We start from the raw sequence: 23,733 nt of genomic DNA on the forward strand, positions 1-23,733 counted from the left end.
AGGTTTATTTCCACACCTTTTTTTTGTAAGGTAGACAATCATATAAGGTTCAGAGACGACAAATAAGAGAGCAGCTACGATATCTACAAAGAATATACAGTACGAGTGAAATATACATTGATGATACAGCCAACTAAAACGCACGCAGTGGGGTGGAGGGGGAGGAGTGGCCAGCCGGGATGGCCGGGCAGGGCTTACTATTACAGTCAGTTTATAAGTCCGACTCGGGCATATCCGGCATGTCGGCCATCAAGTAACCAATACCGTAACGGCCGTTGGGCGCGGTGTCCGCATCAGGGCCGCCGCCGGTGCCGCTCTGCTTGCGGTAGATGCTGTTGCCAGGCATCGGTGAGGGGGCCTCGCTGGGCGACTTGCCTTGGATCAGGCTGGTGTCGTCGTCCTCCCCCGGCCGGGCGCTCTCCTTGATGATGCGGCCCTTCTTGTAGGAGACGGTGGAGAGGCCGGTGGTGTTCTCGTCGATGATGTTGAAGTAGCGCAGGCCGAAGACCACGGGCACGGGCATGACGGCCATCACCACCAGGGAGATGCAGACGACGATGCCCCACGGAGGGAAGCGCAAGGTCTGCTCTTTGGCCTGGAGGACAAACATGAGAAAAACACGATGTTTTAACAGTTGTAAATAAAGAAAATGACCTGTTTTTGTGCCAAGTTGTATTACATTTTGATTATTCTCTCTCTGCTTCAAAAGTCTTTGTTAGACAAATAAGGAATGGCAGCCATCAGGGGTGTGAAATTTCATTTTGTAGACTGAATGAACTACTATTGACCAATCATTTCAGGTGTCTACTTCACTCTTTTCACTTGCTTGGATGCATACTCCCATTTGCCCTTTGCTCCACTTACTATCGGTTTTAAAATGACTGTGATCAAACAGGTGCTTGGACGTCTGTGTGGTAGACTACACATCCTGTTGATTGTCCGAGGGTTAAAGGATGCTGAACATGTGTTTATCAGTGAAAACCGAAATTTCCCTCCTGTTTTTTTTTTAAGCTACTGCCTGGTTTTTACTTTGAACCCTTAAATCTGCTTTTTACCTCTTCCAGGATTACCAAGTAGGTGGACTTCCACCTCCCCATTGATCCCCGGTCTCAGGAGAGACGAGCCGGAGACGTTGACTCACCTCTTCCTGTATCCAGGCACTGTAGCTGGGCGGCGTCATGGTCAGCTGGATTAAGCTGGAGCACAGGAGAACCAGCAGCAGGATGGGCGTGATGTACTTCCACATGTAGTAGTAGAAGCGAAACGGCGTAAAGCCAAGCATGTCCTTCAGGTCTTCAAAGAATCTGAGAGAGCGGCGGCAGCAAAGCAGCATGAGGTGAGATCAAATGTGTGTGGTAAAGAATACACAATAGTTTCATGTTCTTTATAAACCTGATTACCTTTATATATTTATATTTATATATTGCCTTTATGGTTTCATTCAAATAATTTTCGATAACATACCAACTCAGGGATTCCAATAATAGACTACCGTACTTTTCGGACTATAAGACGCTACTTTTTTCGCCCGCCCCGGTGTCCCAGCTCTCGTCTCCGCACATCGCAACACAAATGCGCTCCGTAACCTGTAATCTTTTGTTTATGACGGTTCAGACTACACAAACACACACGCCGTAACATCGTATATGTTATGTAACGTTATCCGTTCGCTCCATTTATTGATTTTTTGTAGGCTTTGTTGTAAACAAATGCACATGGCTGAGAGGAGCGTAACCAAAACAGCGAGCAGACTTGCACAGTTCCCTACTGTCTTTCTGTGTGAATATCTCGTTACAACATGAAAACCTGCAGCTTATATTCAAGTGCAGCCTATATATATATGTACAAAATGTATTTTCTTTTAAAATTTAGGTGGTCCGGCTTATGGTGTGCTCAATAGTCCGAAAAGTACGGTATGTGTCCCCATAAATGTGAATAAATGTTGAATACTTAAAGCAAAATTAAGAAGATATGCGAATAATGATAATGATGTGCACTTACTTATCAATTCCATAAACCCAAGCGACTGCCACGTTCTCCAGTATGACCACTATGAGCAGAGGCAGAGTAGCCGAGTAGTCATCGAACATGGCCACGTAGTAGTTCCCTGAGCGCTGAACAAACAGGAGACCAATGGAGAAGGCCAACACACAGCAGCCCACTGCAGGACAGACACACGTTGTTAGATCCTTTCTGCTACAGTACGTGTCACTGTAACGGTTCACATTCATTGTCTAATAAGGAGGGAGTGTAAGAAGGATTAGGAGCATTAACCTTTAAAAAAAAGAAAAAGCACTGCTGTACATCTGCATAAACCAGTAGGTGTGTGGTGGTGTTTCATAGTGGGCCAGTATCGGCTCACTCACACCCAAACCCAAACAGGAGGAGCGGAGATAAACTGAGCTGTGCTGGAGTATGTTAAAGTGGAGCGGGACCCATTTAAAGCTGTTAGAGCCAAACGAACAGCAGGATGGCCCACATCTGTTCACTGCACTGTGGAGCAGCCACCGAGTCTCATTAATCAAAGCGGTTTTGCTGCTTCCTCTGCTGGAGCTTCTTTTTTCCCCATCCACTCCTGGAGGAATTTCTCAATAAAAGTAAGTTTTTACTAATTTCTGTTTGTCTTTTAATGCACATGGAGGGTTAGACTGTATTATCTTTGGTTTAAAGACGGGAACGGAGCCAACAAAGCCAAAAATGGGAATATGAGACTTGCAATTGGACAACATTATCCATTTTTGGAGCAGTTAAAGAGTTGCAGGGATGATAATCTAATCTAACCTCAGCATGCAACATAAAAAAATGACCCACTCTTACAGAACATACATCAACCTGTTCCCCTGTTGTAATGTTGTGGCTGATTGGTGTTTATACATGATAAGAATTATATAAAACACCTTCATTTCCACTTTTCTCACAAGTGCGTTCAGTTATTCACCTGTAAGAAATTCCTTGCGGACTTTGAAAGTGTCTATCAGCGGAGTGAGGATGCCCTCGATGGTGCCGAACATGCTGCCGAGGCCGAGGTTGACCAGCATGAGGAAGAACATGACGGACCAGAAGGGCGAGGCTGGGAAGTGGGTCATGGCCTCTGTGAAGGCGATGAAGGCCAAGCCCGTGCCTTGGACCGCCTGTCGATGGGCAGAGAGGAAGAAGAAGAAGAAGTGGAGGTGAACAATCAGCAGCAAGGACTGAGATATGTGTTACGGTAGGTATGTTGTTGTTTTCTGTACCTTGTTGAGCTCGTCCTCAATGCTGCAGGATTCCAGTCCCAGTTTCGGGTACTCGTCCTCCTTCACCCCTTTGATGATTTCTATCATCTGGTGGTAGTCTTCAACACTGACTTGACTAACCTGAGTGAGGTTGATGTGGTGGGGGATCAGGCCTGCATCGATGCCATTACCCAGCAACGCCACAATCTTATTGGTGTTGCTAAGAAGGAAACAGACAAGGAATTTAATTTCTTTTCTTCTTACAACAACATCTACCAAATATCTGCTCTGGTTTTCGAAACTAACTTCTACTCACAGTGCTACACATTTGCTGCTCATGATGTTGGCTTTGAAGCCCAGCACGGCAAACACCACCAGGGTGGCCAGCACGGAGGTGAAGAAATTTATAAAAGACACCAAGACGGCGTCAAAGTGGCAGTTGTTGTCCCGCTTGTTGTAGCTGGAGAAGGCGATGACGCCGCCGAAGCCGAGGCCCAGCGCGAAGAAGACCTGCGTGGCCGCCTCTCGCCACACCTTCGCCTCCAACATGATCTCCAGCTGAAAACACAGAGCACGGACACAGTTTTAGGGTTAGTGAAGCGCTCGTATACAGCTCAAATAACGTTATACGTAAATAAGTGTTGGCTGGTTGCAGCTTCTCCAATCTGAGGATTTGCTGCTTTGAATTCAGTTTGTGTCATGTGACCAATGTTAGATCATCATTGAGGTCACATGATGATACCTGCTATGCCAGCTCCAGTCACTCATGTACTGTTAAATACAGTTTAAAGCATAGAAAAAGCAAAATATGGGACCTTGAGTTGACATGGGGACAATTAAAGCAGAAGTGAGTGATCCGGTCGTTTTCGCTAATGCTGCGTTCCAGGCAGGCTTTTGAAATCATAAATTACAGCTTCAAGTCACAACTTACAACTTTGTAGCGTTCCATGCAACCCACTCGTGTTTTTCCGACCTGTTTAACCGGTGAAAGTCACTATAACGGCCACTCGTAACTTCCGACCGGTGAAATCGTACCAGTACGTCTTTTTGTACAGTCTATGTACCAGATCGAACTGGTACGACTTCACAGGTCGGAAAAAACGAGTTTCCTTGAACGCACCATAACAGTCCTCGTCCCTACGTCGCCACATTCACGGCGTTCCTTGGCTGCACACACAGCCCTGCATGCCGTTCTCTCTCCTCATTGGATAAAAACTGTAGGATACGATAAATGTTTTCTCCTCGGCTCAGAGCAGAGCAGAGTGACTGACAGACCCGTGTTTCAGTCCAAACACTCTATAGACACAGTCGGCAAGCAAGGAAACGTCACTTCCGGTTAGGGCCGTGGGGGAAAACAAACCGTGTCCCCCATACACACTCATGCAAAAACGCGGCATTTTAAACCTTTGTCAAAGGCTTTTTCGCCGTCCTGTCTTAGTTTTAATCACATGTATATGCTGACAGAGAGCTATATTTTTAGAAACTCATCACGATCTGGGTCGATTGTTGTCCGTACATTTAAAAATATTAGGTATTTCACAGTCAGTCATATTTGTCTTCCCCCACGGCTCTGACGCTCTCTTAGTCGCCGCCGGCCGGCTCTAGACACTCGTAGACACTGCCTGAGTTATTGTGTATTATTTTGCACCGCAAATAAATTCAAAAACCACAACCTGAACGTTTATATCGGAACTTCGCTCATCTTCTCCAAACGTGTAACGCTCTGACCGGAAGTGAAGGTTGCCGACCCTGCTGACTCGGTGTAGGCTATGGCTGTGAAAACTTTATATTTTAAGATGTACAGACAGCAATCGACCCAGATCGTGATGAGTTTTCTAATATATAGCTCTTTGTCAGCATATACATGTGATTAAAACTAAGACAGGACGGCGAACAAGCGTTTGACAAAGGTTTAAAATGCCGCCTTTTTGCATGAGTGTGTATGGGGAAAACGGTTTGTTTTCCCCCACGGCCCTAACCGGAAGTGACGTTTCCTTGCTTGCCGACTGTGTCTATGTAAGTGATTGCTGTCGGAAGATATAACTATTTAAGACTTATATTAACACAAATATATCACTTACTTCTGCTTTAAGTCAAAGTTAAATATTGACATTTAGGTCTTTAATCTTCATGATCAAATAGTGTTCCCACTTCACTGCTTATCTTTTCATATTTTAAAATAATTAACATATCATGTCTGTGTTTGGCAGACCCCCAGTGCACCATCTTGCTTAATGACAGCTGGTATCTCGACAGTTTCCACCTGGTAGTTTTTTAATTTTATTTTTTTATTCTATGACAGTCAGAGATCTCAAACTGTTCTGAGCACAAAAGCAGAACACACACACACACACACACACACACACACACACACACACACACACACACACACACACACACACACACACACACACACACACACTCGCAGCATGACTTTGAAGTCCGCCGTTACAACGAAAGACGGTGGCACAACATGTTGTTTGAAGCCTTAAGATGTCAGCTGGCGAGACTGAGCAGACACACGAGACGAGACAGACAGAACGAGCATCTTCGTCTGGTTGCTTACATAAAGCCTCAGTAACCCCTGTTGCCATGGCAACGTGGCTCCACGGCCCGAGGTGCCATTGGCCTGTTGCTGCCGAGGAGACGGCCTATCGCAGCGCAGACTCCAGACTTCAGACAGACAATGAGTGGGGTTGATTTTAACAGAGGCTGGATGATTAATACTAAATATTAAAACCTTGATTTTCAGTGGAGAATATAAACATAAATGAGAAATAACAGCCGTGTGTTACAGATTTCAGACAATGGTGCTCTCAAAAAGAGCTGAAACCATTGGATTTGTTTATCTGATTGTTTCCTTTGTTATATACAGTGAGTAATAAACCTGATATATTTTGTTTTGTTCTGTCTATTTAACAAAATGGCACTATTTTCTGTACAAAATGATTTAAGTGGATTAATTCAGAATGTAAAAAACGATAGAGATGTCCCTCCTTTTGGCTAAAAAAAAAAAAAAAAAGCAATGCACAAAAAGACTTACTCCCCAGGGGGCTTTTCCTTTGTCTCTTGACAGCACTGTTGCTCAGTCTGTTGTACTTGTTTCAGCAGATTTTAAAGGAAACGCTACCATTACATTACTGTACCTTGGGTGTGAACATGTGACGAATCCCATCCACGGAGCCCTTCAGGAGCAGAGCCCGGATCAGGAAGCAGATCAACACGACGTACGGGAACAGGGAGCTGAAGTACATCACCTGGCAGGAAAAACAGCGTAGTATTAAAACGGTACGGTACCAAAACTTTTACTGTCAGTATGAGGTAACGCAGGGCCTGTGGTTCACCCTGTGATTTCTTTGTTGACATCACAAAGTTACAGAAGTCCTGACAACTCGTTTTTTAAGGCTCAGCTTCTGAATACAGGCTGCATTCACAGTATTAATATAGAACCTAGATCTGCCTTGTACTGAAAAGAGACATGGAAATCTGTCTTTATACAATATGGGACATTAGAAACGACAAAGGCAAAATGTAATTCTAGTGATAACAAGATGCTAAAAGTCAAAGAAAACTGCTTTTTTGTATGTGAAAATTATTGTTAATGCCAGTGACCTAGTCTCGAGTCAGATAATGTTTTCATGGTCCGACTTAAAATAGGCCAATTGTGACGTACGTTGTACCTCATTCTAATCTGCTGCCTTTTGTGCATTTCAAGTTTTTTTTTCTAAGAGATAAAGATACAGTAACTGCTGTTCAGTTCCTGTCAGATGATAAGAGTGTGAATGTCTCGGTCTAAATATGGTGATAATTCGACAGGAACATCAAATTGTGCAGAACACAGACTGAAACCTGAGCTCCTCTGTCTTGACACTGATGATGCTTCATTACATTTCCTTTTGTTCCCCGTCTAGTATCTACTGTAGGTTTTGCAGCTGAGAGGTTTGTGTTTGAGACATTTTATAAGCATTTTCTTTTCTCTTTCTTTTTTCTTCTAGTGTCTATGACAGTCATGATAAATTAACGAAAAAATGTGCCGTGAATGTTGTGTAACTAATATCAGCAGGGTCCCAGGGCAGCGCTGGTAGCTGCTGGGTCTTTGCAAGACCTTTTGTCTCATTATCACGCTAATCAGACGCTGGGGCCCTGTGTCTTTTTTTTAAAAACTTGCACACTACACACTTCTAAACCTGAGGCCCCCTCTGTATACGACAAGATGGCAGTTTAAAGGCTTGAGGGCAGGACTGAAGGTCTGACTCAGCTGCAACACTGCAACTTGTGGCTTTACTGGACTATAAGCAGGGTGTGGATGCAGACACTGGGAGATAGTTGAGGGGTTGAGTCACATGCACAGTTGGGTGATTCAGAAACACTGCGTCTCCTACACGGTGGTCCTCATGTAAGCCCTGCAGCACCGTGTCACATCTTAAAGGGAAAAGGTTTGTGGAGCTCAAGTCTCTAATCTGCAGAATACAAAAAGCACTTTGCGACACTTAGTCTGAGGTGTTTGTCCCTTGACTTTGTTTACCTATAATGTAGGTTTTTTTGAAGCCTAAACTTGTGCTATACATTTAGAAAATCACACCGGGTACCCTGTTAAATGTAGATCTTCCTTTCATTATCAAAAAAAATGCCTTGATGCTCGGTCTATGCAGCACAGACACAAAGAAAGATAAGGATGATATCAAACCAACAAATAGGATTTAATTTATAAAAGATTTAAACCTTTATCTTCACAGAGTTCAATGCTTTTCAGGTGGAGATCCAAAGTTTTAAAGGTCAAATTCATAATTTATGAAGTAAGTTGTTGTTTTTGCTTTAGCCGGCAGGGAGCTCCTGTTTGAGAACATGGTTGTGGTCTCGGTCACCTCGAAGCCAAACAGGCTGCTGTTTGCAGTGATAAGCAGATATCTGTCCCTTTATGACCTCATGTGTTGTGTTCTAGTGGAGAGAGCACTTTTTATATGGAAGATTAAATGTCAGGGCAGATAGCATGTGCTTCTTTGCAAAGGTCACTTTTTGAGAACGCCACTGTTATCTTCACGGACGAATACTAAAAGTTGAAGCCCCCCCCTCCCCACGGAGACAAAAATACACAAAACCTTGATTGACAGCTTTGGATATTTTCAGTGAATTTCACCATTTACTAAATCTATGACAGCCCTCCTCTCTCCTCTATTATGAGCCAAAAATCCCCCCACCCAACTCCCCCCTTTTTTTTCTTTTTTGGCCACACTCTTTAACAATCAAACCAAGCCAAAAGAGCGCGTATAACCATGGCAACCAAAACAGCCTGATCCCTTTCACGCCCACCCACACACACACACACACACACACACACACACACATACAAAAACGGGACAGAAATGCAGATCGCGGTGGGGATATTCCTCGGAAAAGGCTTTTGTGTGAACACGGGTGGAGAGGGCATTATTATTCTTTTATGCCGCACAGTGGCGATTAAACTTCAAAGACACTTGGGAGTTGGCCCCTTCGAGGGAAAGTTCATGCATCCATTTCTTCTCTGGCCAACTTAAAAAAAAAGAAAAAGGAAAAAAAAAGCCTGTCCAGAAACACCAGGTAGTTGGAGGACGACCATCTGGCTCAAACTGTACGAGCACCCAGTCATTTCATTTCTGTTTAGCTCTTTTTTTTCCTTTTTAATTGGCGCAAAAATATATCTATCACTGTTTTAGCAAATCAGTTCTTTCTTTTTTATAATGGCAGAGTAAGGACTTGAAAATCATGAATGCTAACGCAGCGGCCCCTATGACACGGCAGCGGTTGCGATAGTGACTGTGACAATGATTGCGGTTATCAGTGACATTTCTTGCCAGGCAACAGGATGTGCCAGACGGGGGAAATGAGACTGTCTAGCTCTGCAAATCACCGTGGCAGAGGCCAAGATTAAAGCGCCGCTGCCGTCGGAGGAATCCATCTTGTTTTGTCTGTGGCTGTTGTTGTGAACTGAGGTGCAAACGACGAAGCGCTCTCACTGGGCACCAAGTGTACAGTAGACAGCTGTTGGGATAAGACCTGAGCTAAGGACAATGACTCCCAAGGATTAGAGTGGTGGGAAAACTCATTAGGCTGGTGACAGCCACATTTCCCCATACCGATGGAGTTACATTCTTATAATAGGGTTGTGTAAATCTGTTACTGTCTACAAGGTCTATTTAGGCAATGATTGATCTCTTTCTTCCTTTTCTTATTATATAACTGCATACTAAGTGATGCTATAATGAGAAAAGCTAGTTTTAATGAGCCACATTAGTTTTATGATAAAGGAAAGTTCCATATGACGTATTATTATTATAATTAGAAGAAAAAAAGAACAAATTTTAAGTGTCTTGCCACAATAATGTCAAATATATCTCTATTAAAGATGATGAATTCTTTTGATTACACTGGGACGAACAATTGTTAACTGGCAGAAACTTGATCATCCCATTGAAAAGTTGTGGTTTGGGCTCTGCCAAGATTGTAAAACCAAAATAATACTATAAGATGCTAAAAAATCCCAATGGATTTGAAGAGTAGAATTTTAATTCTCCACAACTTTGGCTCCGTTACAGCGACTTGTTTCATTGTTCAGCTCATTCAAGCTCTTGGCTGATACAAAAAAAATCTGCAAGACCTTATTCTATTCAAATTCACTGTATCAGGTTTGACCTCACACTTCTGCTGTAACCAACCTAACATAAGAAGTTGGGGGGTAAGACCAAAATCGAATAACTTCTGCATCAAAGCTTCCTAAACTCTGGGAACATTAAAAAAGTGTGACCACTTCCAATTAGCCCAGGCTTGACTTCGACCTTGGACGTGCACCGGCTAATGCTCATCATGTGGTGTGAGGAAAAGTAAGGAATGATAAAAATCACCTGCGTTTAAAAAAGAGAAAAAGAAAAGAGGAGTGGGGTGAGTTTGCATGCGAACGCCGAACCTCTTGCCAGTGGGCTAATCCTTCCGGATGCTAGTCACGCTACTGTCAGCTTTGTTACACTAAGCTAAAGTAAGCCGAGCCCAGAAATCCCACACAAGATCACATGAGCTCCTGGGATCATATCTGAGAATGTATGATTAGAAAAATTTGCCAAGTCACATTTTCAGGAGTCGCTCGGCAGCAGCGTCTTTTAAACCCGGCACCCAAAGAGTTGGCCCTCGATAAGCCTTGACTTTAACGTGAGGTAATTATATATGAGAGGGTTTTCAAAACACTTGGCGAGAAATGCCCCTTTGTTTCCGTCACCGCTGCCTATTTTACAGGGCATGAGAGTTATATTTATGTACTTATCAAGGCCAAGCTGCCAGGATTGTACGGCAGCTGTAGTAGGCCTTTGCTCCCGGGATCTTTCTCCTCTCCTGCCTAATTCTCTACTAGTTAAAATCTCATTTCTCCAGTTATTTTTGCTTGTAGAAACTCCCAACTCGTGCTTACCTTCCCAGAAGACTGGATTCCCTTGATCATGGCGAGGCAGACCATCAACCAGGCAACCAGTAGGCACACCGTCATCTTCCAGTTGAGTCCTCCGCCCTCGGAGATGCTGTCGGAGATGTCCAGGGCCTCGCGGTACCAGTAGTAGGTGGTGGCCGAGCTCTTCTCGCACTCGGGCTCCACATCTACGCACAGAATGAGAGTTGAGAGTTAACCGACCTCGGTCTTGTTGTTTCACACCCATATTTCACCAGAAATGAACTGCGGTGTTTAACGGGATAGTTCAACATTTTTGGCAAATTGGCTCATTGCCATAATCCCTATAGTCATCGCAGTAGGTTTGTTACCTTTAATTGTCGGTGCAAGCTACTTTTAGATCGGTGGAGCAGAGCCGCGAGCTGCTCAGAGCTACGCTACGGAGGCTCATGGGATTTCTTGGTTTCCCTCATCAAACTCATCAAATATACAATCCAACAACTCCAAAACGCTCTGGTGGACAAGTTGTGACCTGCACATTCACCACGCTATGAGATAATAACACAACGTTACCAGACAGAGTTGTTTTCGAGGTAAATTCATACAAAACCGCTGATGTGCGTTCCTGTCGGGTGCAGTTTTTCAGCAAGCAGTCTCTGTATTTACCTCTAAAACAACTCTGTCTGGTAACGTTCTGTTATTATCTCATAGCGTGGTGAATGTGCAGGTCACAACTTGTCCACCAGAGTGTTTTGGAGCTGTTGGATTGTGTATTTGATGAGTTTGATGAGGGAAACCAAGAAATCCCATGAGCCTCCATAGCGTAGCTCTGAGCAGCTCACGGCTCTGCTCCACTGGTAACAAACCTACTCCTAAAACTATAGACCCTTTCAGAGAGTATAAACAAAGACAGGTGTGGCTCATTAGAAAACGCTCTGGTACACTAAATGGAATGGAGCCTTAATTAGTATCCTTGGTAACACCTGTATTTGTTTATACTCTCTGAAACGGTCTATAGGGATTATGGCGATGAGCCAATTTGCCAAAACGTTGGAACTATCCCTTTAAGTTTTACAGGACACTCACATGTACTGGTCTTGTTCTTGACGAGTGGACACTCATTCCACGGCAGAGGTTGCTGGAAAGACTGGGAGAAGTAGAAGAGACTCCAGCTGATGATGACATTGTAGTAGAGAGCCACGAAGAAGCACACCTGCAGGTAAAAGACACAAGTTCACTTCACACGCTCGGAAACAGCTGTATCTTTGTTTTGTTGTTGCAGCAAGAGGGTGCTTTCCTTTCTGGGTAAAGAGTGACAAAGGGATGGTACCTCCATGAAAGACCCATGTACAGCATCTTTATGTTCTGTTAATTTGTAGCTTAAGATTCCTATGTTGCACTTTTTTCCCCCCAGACAGCTCCTTTTAGGGAGTTTCTAGATAAAAGCTGTGTGCACTTTGATCTGTGGGTCTTTATATGGAGCCTACGCCTGCTTTATGATAATAAAAACAAACATGGAAATCTCATTTTATACATTATTATGGGTCATTTCAAAGTTGAAATTTCACATCAGCGATTTCATTCAGCTCTTGCTGCTGCTCCATCATTACATCACTTTCTTTGCACCAGATCATTTTCCCTAAGAAGGATTTACGAGATGCCAGAGATGCCATGAATTGGCCTCAGGATGCATTTTTCTTCCAACACGCAGTATTTGTTCTCAAGAATAATTCATGTGTTTTTTGTTTTGGAATTAAATATTTAATCTTTTTGGGAAAGAAAACTGCTGTTGTTTTTTTTTTGTTTTTTTTTACTGTGCCTAATGTTGCTGTTGCTTATGTCACCCATTACGCGATTACTGCCCAATGCCAATACACTATGACTGTACTCTATACTCACCATACAGCTGGCGAAGCCGATGCCCCCCAGACGAGGGCTGATGTAGTTCCACACCCCGATGCTGCCCCTGCGGATCCGCTGTCCCACGGCCAGCTCCAGGAAGAACAGCGGGATGCCGATCAATATCAGCAGGATGAGATAGGGCACCAGGTACGCTCCTGCCGGCGCAAAAACAACACAAGAGCACGAGTTTGTTAGACGAAGGACACACAAGGAGGAGAGGGAAACTGTGTCATCAGAGCTGTGATCTGACACCGTTACCGTTCCCGAAAGCAGCCGACGAGCACATGGGAACAAACTGGAGTTATTTCTTTATATATTTATTTCTTTAACCAGGTTTGTCTCTCTCTCTGTGTCTGTTTGCCACATGCTGTGTGGAAACGCACACACACACACACACACTGCCTTTAACTGCTCTACTGCCTCATGCCCCCCCGCTGGTGACACATTTGCTAAAAAAACAAACATAAAACGCACAACAGCAAAGCACAAGTGAGACAGACACCGTCTCATTATCACCCTTTACACACAGAAATTACAATGCACACATCTGCTGAGCTGCAGCTGTGTCCCCACCTAATACCCCCCCTCTAACCCCCCACCCCCCTCTGTGTCTGGTGCAATGAAAAATAATGCAGGAAACAGGCAAAGACACTGAGGTCTGAAATTACCTAAATTACACATTACAAAGATGATGTTCTTCCCTAGAATTAAGGTTTCAGGGTGAATGACTAACAGTAACACAGGCTGTAATATTGTGGTGAAATAAAATACATCACATCTCTTGTGATGGTCAGAGTTCACATGAGCAGTAACACTGTCAGGCACATGACGGTAGGAAGAGGACGAGAGAACCTAAAAGTCTTTGTTCAGAGGAAATGGCCGGTGGTGGTTAGTTAGATGCGTTCAGTGGCACAAGGTTTCAAAATAATGTGCCTTTTATTTTCCTTTTACATATGATGCCACACAAAGTATGTTCCATGTGGTGTGGACTAGGACTTTTAAGAAATATTTTCATCACAAGATTTCAGAGAAGTCTGCCACAGAACTGTGTCAGAGCCCACCGTGATTGTCGTCATGGCACAATGTGGTTCAAGAGGCACCTCCTGTAGCTTAACCACCACAGAGGTGTTATTTTCTTTTTTGTTCTTTTTTTAATCACCACAATGGCATCGCGACTGTAAAAGGAACAGTCACACAACTTACTGTAACACAGTGGTTCCAATTCCAACCATTTCTGGCTCATGACCTTTTCATTTTAACATCACAAATTTCTGGCGACCCCGTCAATCAAGATGCGCCAGTTTAGCTATTTTTATATGCTGCATTTTATTTGAACTCAATTTATATTTGAGAAAGTAAAAGTATAGAATACAGTCGTTTAAGATTGTGTGTGGTGTTTTTAATCATAATTTTAAAAAGAATAATATTTAGCTAAGCCTGTGAATATTCTCATTCATCCAGGTCATACTGTAGTTATCTCAATGAAATTTCAATCGAGTGCAGCTGGACTTGGTTATTTGTCTTCGAAAGAAATTTCTAAGACAAATAACCAAGTCCAGTTGCGTTCGATTGAAATTTCCTTGAGATAATAATTAGCTAAAAAAATATTGGTATCAGTCATTTTTTGTATCAAATACTAGACAATTCAGGCGACTCTATTTGAATTTCAGGCGACCCCACATGGGGTGCCGACCCCAAGGTTGAAAAACACCAACTGAACAGGTGTGCAGATGAGATCCAAATGAAAGCAGGTTTCAAAGTTGGGTTTGTTCTGACCCATGAGAACCGAGGAGTAAAGACTAGTCGCTACTCTGTTGACAGGCGCTGCTGTGATCACATTTGAAGACAGTCTCTAGCCTCAAAAACTGCACTGGTGGAAAAACCAGACAGTCTTTCCTTGAAAACACTCTTTGAAGTGATATTTCATCAACAGAAAATTTGTCAAAACAAAACAAAACAAAAATCCCCCTGTGCCCTCTTTTATTTTCCCTCCTCCCATGGGCTAAACCACAACATCAAATGATATCACTGGTGGGTACTACAGTGCAGTGTTTTGCACCGAGACGCTGATGACAACATCAAAACTTCCGTCATGGGTGTATTGTTTTTAAGATTGGTTTCATCCCTGTTTCAACAGAGTTTATTGTTTCATCTGGCAGGACGTTGATTCAGGTCCTTTCCTGAGTCCCTGCTGTCCCGCCCAGGTTTGGCTTCGATGGGAGTGGTCACAGACAGGAAGTAAATGTGTGTGTATGTGTGTCGATATGTTGTTTTAAGTGTGTGTGTGTGTGTACAGTATATGAACTGGTTTCTAATATTAACACATCTAATTCTGGTGCACTGAGTACACAGTTGAGTCTGGAGAGAAGCTTTGACATCAGTCGGCATCAAAACCCCCCACGGTCTCCATTGTCTCTTAAAACCTTCGACAGCCTCCCTCTGGATATTCAAACAGTGACGGCACTTTGAGAAGAAGTCTGATCAGAGCACGTGTCATCTTTTTCTTAAAATAGTTCCAATAGTTGTAGTATGAAGGTGAAAATGCTTGTTTAACCAGTCTGGGCAGTGCCATGCGCCGGGGTGTTTGTAGTACAGTATGGGATTAACCGTCTTATTCAAAATACCTGTAGTAATGTTTGAGTAGATTTTTAATTGGAGGATAGAGAAATAGGATGCACAGGGTAATTAATGAATAATTACACAGATAATTAATGGCCAAAGGTTTTTGATGCGTCTGTGGTTGAGGTGCAGCATTTCTGTTTCTGGTTGACCAAGAAGTGTTGCGAAAATTTTGCTAAACGTCATGGGTGTGCACCGACTCTATTGGCCAGTTCGCACCAATATTTTTGACCTCAGGTAACACCAGAGCTAATGTAACTCAATGCATTTGGGCGTTGAGATGGCCAGAGGTCAGAGGAGAACGTCCAGACGACAAGAACATCTCTGAACGCACAACATGCTGAACTTTGAAGCTTTGGAGCTACAGCAGCAGAAGACCACAAAACAAAAAGTGGACAATAGAGGATCAAAAATGACTGATCTCTGCTGCAACATTTGGATGGTCGGGTCAGAATCTGGCAGAAACAACGTGAAAGCACAGATCCATCCTGCCTTCTACCGATGGGGTGTTGGAGACAACCAGAGCTGACAATGTCCATCCCTTTATTAACCACATTGGACCATCTTCTGATCGCTACTTCCAGATACTGCACCATCCATGTCATAAAGATCAAATCATCTCAAACTGGCTTCTTGTACACGACAATGTTCCTCCAAGCTGGGCTCACCAGATCTAAATCCAGTAGAGGAGCATCTTTGGGATGTGGTGGTACGGGAGATTTGGATCGTATATCTGCAGCTGAAAAGTCGATATGGACCAAATACTTTGAGTAATGTCTCCAAGACCTTGTTGAATATATGCCACGAAGAATGCAGTTTCAAAGGCAAAAAAAGAGGTCAAAAACAGTGTACCTAATGAGTGTATAGGCTGTAAACAGGTCTTTTGAGCTAAAAGCTAAATGTGCAACTTTCTGTTCAACAGCCATAATGTTTTGCTATCTTATCTTAGCATGATTGCGATACTGAATTATTAAATGACTGTACCAACATTTATATATAACAGACCTTAAATTTTGCATAGGTCTGAAAAAGGTTGAATTCATAGCTACATCTCCAGTTTCGACTTCTTTTTGCTGCAGCAGATTCAGAGCACCAGAGCCCCGTCTGTACTCAGCCCCCTGACATTAAAGGAAATCATAAATAGTAACAGTAAAGAGATGAAAGGTGAAGAGGTGCATACGCATGATGCACATAAAGTATCTCTTCCTTATGTGAGTGCATAAAAGACACAGACAAAGCACACACAATCAAAATAACACACACACACACACACACACACTTACGCAGTCCTGCCCTCAGCCCCAGATCTGACATTTTAATCTAATTACAGTCAAACACAGCAGGGCAGCCAGAGCTGTTTAAAACAGACCTGAAAACATGACGGGGTCGAGGGAGGTTGTATTTTGAGCTGGACCACCACACACACATACACAAACACACACTATCACACTAACAGATGGATCTTATGCAAATGATGTACAGAAACACACTTGTAAGAACATGATTCAGTGTATGGGTACACAAAGACAGTGATGTTGTGCGTCACTTCAGAGGGCACTGCAGTCACTTCCTGGAGACTTAACCCATCCATAACCATAATAATCACTACTCGCCTAACTCTTAAACTAACTTAAGTCTAACTTAATCTTAACCTTAAACCAAATCTTCACCCTAAAACTGAAAGATTTATGTTTTTTGTTACAAGTACATGCACACAAAGAGCTGGGCCTCCTGAGCTGCAAACTTCACACCTCACAACAACAAAGATCCCCCATCCACTGCCCTCCCTCCCCACACACACACACTGTCTCACCTCCTACCCACTCTACAAGTAAAGACTTGACATTGAAATTCAAAATCAATAGACTCATTTCTTAGACATCCCTCTGGATTTCTTATTTTACCTTGGATTTATTTCCTACATTAGTATTTAATGATTAGATCATAGTCCTTTTGTTGTTGACACAAAATTCTTTCCTTTTTTTTTGTCATCGAAAATATCCGTAAGCAAGAATATGATTTAACTTATTTATGTGTTAGTGTGCGTTTGTCTGTGTGTGTGCCTCATCCCAGATGGGATTGCATAACACAAGAGAAGTCTAAACAAAGACGTTTTTCATTTTAACTTCTTCGCTGCATACTAATGTTGAGCAATATGTTTGAAAGGCGGTAACAAAATGCCTCCGTAACACAAAACCAACACAGCAAATGTGTGCACAATCACTTAGAGAACAGACTGATGTTCATTTTAATGAACTGTGTTGCACAGTAACGCTTTAAAACACTAAAAATATGAATATTTTATAACTCATCTAGTTAAGAAATGCTCATTTGTGTAGATTTTAACACAGTAATACACATTGATAGTCCAGCCCAATGCATATCACATACTACACCTGTCTCCAGAAATGTGGTTATACTAACTATCTTAATATAATACTGAATTATATTGATTATAATGATTAGTTTTGAACAGCCTATTCCACACCATTAGTTTTCATTAGTGTCTTTCAGGGATTTTAAGGATGTTTCCTCGTGTATTGTACAGAAAATGAACTATTGCTGCTGTGGCCCATCAAGACGCGATCTGATAATAAACTTGACTGGGACTGAGCCTGTCTATCCTGTCTGGCCAACCGCTCTGAGACGGTTTCATTTAATCAGCTTTCTCCAGGCAGTCAATGGCTTTATATAATCTCCAGGTGGGAAGTGCAGCACCTTATCAACCTTCCCAGTAAGACAACACATACACATTAGAGTGTAAACCCCTGCAGCCAGCCAGCCCTCATCCAGAGCGGCTTTAAAGTAGTAAAGCGCGTGGCATTCTGGGAAATGTGGTTTTTGCAGCAGGGGTCAGATGCTGTCATTACATTATTACAATACAATCAAGAGCATTAGAGCTGCACACAGAATGGGTTTTCTGTGTGTGTTTGCAGCAGTGTTATTAGGTTACGTGTGTGTTTTTATGTTTGTGAAATGTTGCAGACTGCACACGGAGACACAGACGGTCACGTGACTCACGTGTCGACCCTGAAGGTCACTCGACAGTCTGGTTTTGACAGACAAATACAAAATAAGAGGCAATCTTGCACCATTGTTCTTACTTGCACTTCAAATCAAGTAGGCAGCTCTGCACTCACACAATAAACACAGTTTAAATGCAGTATTTGTATCTGTTTGAGCATTTTGATTCTACATATACAGGTAGATATGAAGTTGAGGACTTAAATGTTGTAACGTGATGGTGGATTGAGACTTTTTGCAGTTCTTTCTTGCAACAGCAGCTACAAACCACAATTTTTGACATGCAAATCCATGCACAAGACACAGGAATAAATAATGCATCTATTTTAAGAACTCTGTGATAGTGACTCTCACAGTCTACTCTGTTAGCAAACACTTTGATGCAGAGTAGATGTTTAGACAGGATCTTTTACCAACATATTCAGAGTTAATACAGTGTTGTAATGAAAGCTGCATGATCATAGTGTGAAGCTGGGATGTAAACATAGGCCTACTTCTCAGCTATTTACAAGGCTGAAAAAGGCAACAAAAAAGAGGAAGGTACAATTCTGGTTTCTGTGCATTCATGGTTGATTCTAGGCAGATCTCAGAGCTGCTTATCTGCATATTAAAAATACATCAACACAGTCCAGCTGTATACTTCCACAAAGATGGTTTTTGAAGTCTTCCTGTGTTAATTCATAGAACAGAGGAGCCAAGACTTTGACAGTAGAAGAACAGTCATCCAGTTACTGTATTTGTTTTAATCTGAATATGCATCTGGCTGCCTGACAGCTCAGTGAAATACTGGTTGGTTTACTGCAGGTTCATTTCAATGATATTCATTTTGTAAGTCTATTCTATTGCTGCTCTTTCCTCTCTTTAAAATGCACTTCTGGTTTATTACGATGGGAGTTTTATTCTCATTGTTTTGGCCGTTGTTCTATTGTGTCTCGGATTGGGAGGCAAGTGGCTCAACTAAACTTCCTAGAGCAGTCTTCCTGTTCATTGCAGTGCAAAAACTCAAAATCTTTCCAAGAATATTTGTCCTTTTTCTTGTCAAAATGTCTCATTTCTAGTCAAAACTAATCTCTCTCCACTTAAAATAAGACTCATCAGCTAAAACTTAACTTGTTTTTAAATAATTTTCACTTGTTTCAATTCACTTGAAATAAGTATAAAAATCTGCCAGTGAAAGCAAGTTTTTGTGCTTGTACTGTAATAAGAGAGAAAAACATGCTCCAATATCAGATTTTTCTACTTATTTCAAGTGAAAATATGCTTGAAAGAAGTCAAATTTGTCTAAAAACAAGCCACTTTTTATGTGATGAGTCTTATTTTTAAGTATAATTAGATTTGTTTCGACTAGAAATGACATTTTGACTAGAAATAAGACAAATATTCTTAGTAAGATTTTGAGTTTTTGCAGTGTGAGCTCCAGGTGCTCTCAGTTTAGCTTTGGCTGCCTTACTATCTTGTCTTCTCACCTAAACTCTCATGTGTCCTGGCTGTATTTTCATTTTGCAGTAAGAGTGAAAAGAATATGTGAACAGATTGTTTGAACGCTTTTCTGTTTGGCGGTAAGTAGCGCTGCCCACTCCCACTGTGTGTGGTCGTCAGCTCAAACGTGCAAAGCGAAGCTGTAAGTGGAAGGCTGTGAACAGAAACTCACCCCCGCCGTTCTTCTGACACAGGTAGGGGAACCTCCAGACGTTGCCCAGACCTACAGAGAAGCCAACCTGGGCCAGGATGTACTGGAGCTTGCTGTTCCAGGCCGGGCGTTCCTCCTCCTCGCCGTCCGAACCCCCTTCCTCCACGTCGCACTCTTTCCCTTCCCCTTCATGGTTGTTGACGATCAGCGAGCTCTTCTTGAAGGAATCGTCGCAGGCGTCCTCGTTGGAAAGCAGGTCTTTGACAGACTCTGTGACATCGTCGTCAAGCTCTCTCTTGACGGCCTTGCTGTTTTTGGGCATTTGATAAAGCAATCAAGGGCGAAGGGTGGAAAGTCTTTTCGGTTGGCGGGGGCTGGAGGAGCAGGGCCGGCGTCGGGGGGGAAAAGTCTCTTTTTATTTGTGTCTTTTCGACAGCTAACAAGTTGGATGGTGTTTGGGTTCAAAGGCCCGTGGGGTGTAAAAAGACAGTTTGTGGAGGTTGAGTGATGAAGTGGTTTATTTCTTCATTATCACCAAGTGTCTGCGGCACAGGGAAGAAAACAGTGCAGTAAGTGAACAGCAAATTCAAGTGACAATTCAAGTGTGCCAGGGCAAAACCACATCGTCCTCAGAGACGAGTCATAACCGAACGCTGACTTTAATTTCCTGCTCACTGACAGGTTTCGTTTTGACTTAATGCTGCATAAGCAAAACGTGCAAATGATGCCAAATTAAAACAAAAATTGACGTTTTATTAACCTAATAACCTAACCTAATAATTTTATAAAGATTTGCAATGAAAACAACATCTCAACACATCATCTGTAGAAAGAAAAGCTCACACCATCTTATCTGACTGTGCAAACCCACACAAAGAATCACAGCTTTATGATGCAGAGTTATTTCTCACATGGCGATCACATGGGCAGATAGGGGGCAACAGAATCAGTGAATGGGGTTTCCTTTTGTTACGGGTTCATGTTCTAGGAAGAGGAATCAGAGGGAAAAGGTCCACAGGCCTGGAAACATTGTCCCGGTTGTTGCACGCGGACGGAGACGGTGACAGGTCGAGTCGACGTTTGGAGAATATCGCGTTTCCAGCCTCGTGAATAATTGAAGGGAGGAGGCCATTTGCATACGAACCCAAACACTCCTTTTTTTTTTTCTCCGCAGCTCTCGGGGGATGGGGAAAGCCCCTCCACAATAATACGAGAGGATGTCAACTTCACAGAGTGAAGACAGGTGCGAGACATCCGGCGGCTCTTTCATGGTTGATTTTAATCTATTTCTTTTTTTTTGTCCTGACAAAGACGCACCAAGCACATTTACAGGGCTGCCTCCTCATGATTTATGCCACTATAAACGTATTGGAAACATGCATGGGTGTGGACACTGCCCTCCCAGACGCTGGTTAAGGTGCGCAGCTTTTTTTTTTTGTCTTTTGAATTTCATTATCCTCGCAGCTTCCTTTTTTTTGGTGAAAAATTGCAATTCTCCTATAAACCTTTTTTTTCCCCTCTTTATTATTAAAACGCATCAGCGGTGTGAAAGTGTTTTCCGATGCGCCCGTGTCGCCGAGCCGCACATGCCCATCCCGCCGCCTTTCACCATCCAGAGGATTAAGTGATTAATAGATTTTCCTTTACCGCTTCCAGATTAGCCTGGTTTGCATGAGGCAAAGGGCCGTCGTTTCATAATCCACTGAACGCAGCACACAGCAGCCACAAGGACCGCTGATGCTGAAGCAGCCTCCACTGCAGCAGCAGCAGTAGTAATAAGAGGCTGCAATAATAATAACACATGGCATCGTGATTATTACATGGGAATAAAGAGGATGGGTGAGTGGAAGCACAATGGTGTACAAAAAAAAGCGCTTCACCATTTTTTCTTTCTTTCTTTCTTTCTTTCTCTGCCCGCACTGGACTCAGGAATGACGAGTCAAACACCGGACCGGTTTACAATGAAGAGGAGGAGGAGGTTTTAAAAAATAAAAATGCGGATGGAGAGAGGAATTTAAAAAATGAAAATAAAAAAACAAACAAACAAGTCAAACCGGTGCATGCCATGTGCTCCTTGTTCTATACCCGGGTACAATTAGTCCTCTGAGGAATAGGCATAAATTAATGCACCCCCACCCCTCGTTTCTTCCATCCTATAACCCCCTCCCTCGCGCCCAGTCTGCATGACATCCATGTGAATGTTTCATCATTCACTGGCCGCTACATCCTGCGCACTGGTACCCACACTCAGCCTCCGTCACATGATGCAATAGCCTATATCCATCCATCTCTTTATAAAGACATAACAATACATCCTCAGTGATGATGATGGTGAAGATGAAGATGCTGTGGACTCACCTGTGTGGAAGTGCAGTCGTCTTCTAATCTCAGTTGACGCGTCTCAAGGGATGAAATTGTGAGAGCACATGCACGGGGCAGACATTATCACTCGTTTTCTGGGGAGGGACTGACTGGAAGAACCTGCCGGTGTGTGAGTGGCGCTACACTGCTGACTCCGGCTGCCGAGACGCGGCTACATATCAGCCAAGGAACCGGCCGCTCCTGGCGGGGGGTGCTCCGCCTCCAAGCGCGGACACCACACCGCTCCTGCACACTTTACCCCACACTAAACATCACACAATGTGAATTACACGCCTCTTTATGACACAACTGCGTTTTTTCCCCCGTGCATATTTGAAATTTTATGCTTAAAATATCATCTTTATTTCCCGTGACCCCCCCTGTTCTCTACTTGGTTAGCGCCACTACTACAGGAACAAGGGGGCGGGCTCAAGGATGCAATGTGCCTCTGTTTATAAACGCTCCTTTACGCGCTCAGTATTTATTCAAAGCGAAATTAAACCGATATATTTCGCTACATTGTCAGAATAATAGATATCATATTTAACACAGTGTTTAGGATTTTAATCAGTTAATAAAAAAAAAAGTAAATTATTTGATCATGGTCTGCATCTACACGTCATCCACCCACGTAACCAATACATTTACATATCAAGCCAAGACATAAAAAAAAACCATCGAACTACTTCTTTTTTAATATGACAATAAATATTCTAGAAATACACTGTGCATAAAAAGCCTCAAAATAATGTCATACAATAAAAGAACAAATCTTGTGACTTGCTGCTCTGAACAATACAGCATTCACAGTCTGGACTCACAGGGTTCAAACACACACACACACACTGTTCAATACACATAAAAGAAACCAAAGTAGGGTCTAACTGCACATCTAGCACAGCTATTATATTTAAATAACACTGACACCACAACATAACTGGGAAGACAGCTCAATGACACATGAATGTCATTTCAGGGAGACACAGGTGCAGATAGTTATGTAAGAATAAATAAAACAAAGGGCAGTAACAATGGTGACACTATTATAAAGCTGTCATTCACTCCTTATTTATAATAAAATGGAATAAAGTAAAACAATGAAAGTGCAATTTAGGAGGTAACTCTGTAAAGTGCAGCATTTTGTTCATATGAGCTATGTGTAAAATTTAACAAAACAATACTATAGTTAGTTTACTGCAGGTGTATTATGTCTCTCGTGTATATCCTTTTTATACTTAATATTAGGCTACTCATGCTTACATTTCATAGAAGAATGATTGAATTGTAATTGTTTTTAATATCTACTTTGTCAAATACATGTTTACGGACAAAATATAAACAGACATGATATAAGTAAGTAGATACACGTCAACCAGCAACAGCAGTTGACAGAGATGATGTAATACAGGACTGTCTTATTCTTTACCTTACACTTTCTTAAACGTGATTGTGCTGAACTCTTTGTGAAGTTAAACATTTCACTAGATAATACAGCTGCACTATAGATAGTATTGTTGCATGTTGTGTTATTTTATTGAGTCCATGACCTTCGTCTGGCAGCGTTTACGTATCGAGAC

At 42.6% G+C, this 23,733-nt stretch overlaps 1 protein-coding gene across 1 annotated transcript; it reads right to left on the reverse strand.

Moving 5' to 3' along the window:
• Nucleotides 1-211: 211 nt before the first annotated feature.
• slc6a15 (solute carrier family 6 member 15) lies at nucleotides 212-22,294 on the reverse strand (the record flags this gene model as incomplete). Its single annotated transcript, XM_083973671.1, has 12 exons — nucleotides 22,154-22,294; nucleotides 19,817-20,337; nucleotides 12,520-12,677; nucleotides 11,707-11,833; nucleotides 10,648-10,829; nucleotides 6,359-6,469; nucleotides 3,529-3,770; nucleotides 3,234-3,432; nucleotides 2,939-3,131; nucleotides 2,002-2,161; nucleotides 1,142-1,304; nucleotides 212-595 (listed from the first exon to the last, which is right to left on the reverse strand). The coding sequence occupies exons 2-12, from the start codon at nucleotides 20,115-20,117 to the stop codon at nucleotides 212-214; spliced, it is 2,220 nt and encodes a 739-aa protein (XP_083829797.1). The 5' UTR covers nucleotides 20,118-20,337; nucleotides 22,154-22,294.
• Between the last annotated feature and the right edge of the window lie 1,439 nt (nucleotides 22,295-23,733).

The sequence above is a fragment of the Trachurus trachurus genome (assembly GCF_905171665.1).
Source record: "Trachurus trachurus genome assembly, chromosome: 6".
Taxonomy (NCBI): Eukaryota; Metazoa; Chordata; class Actinopteri; order Carangiformes; family Carangidae; genus Trachurus; species Trachurus trachurus.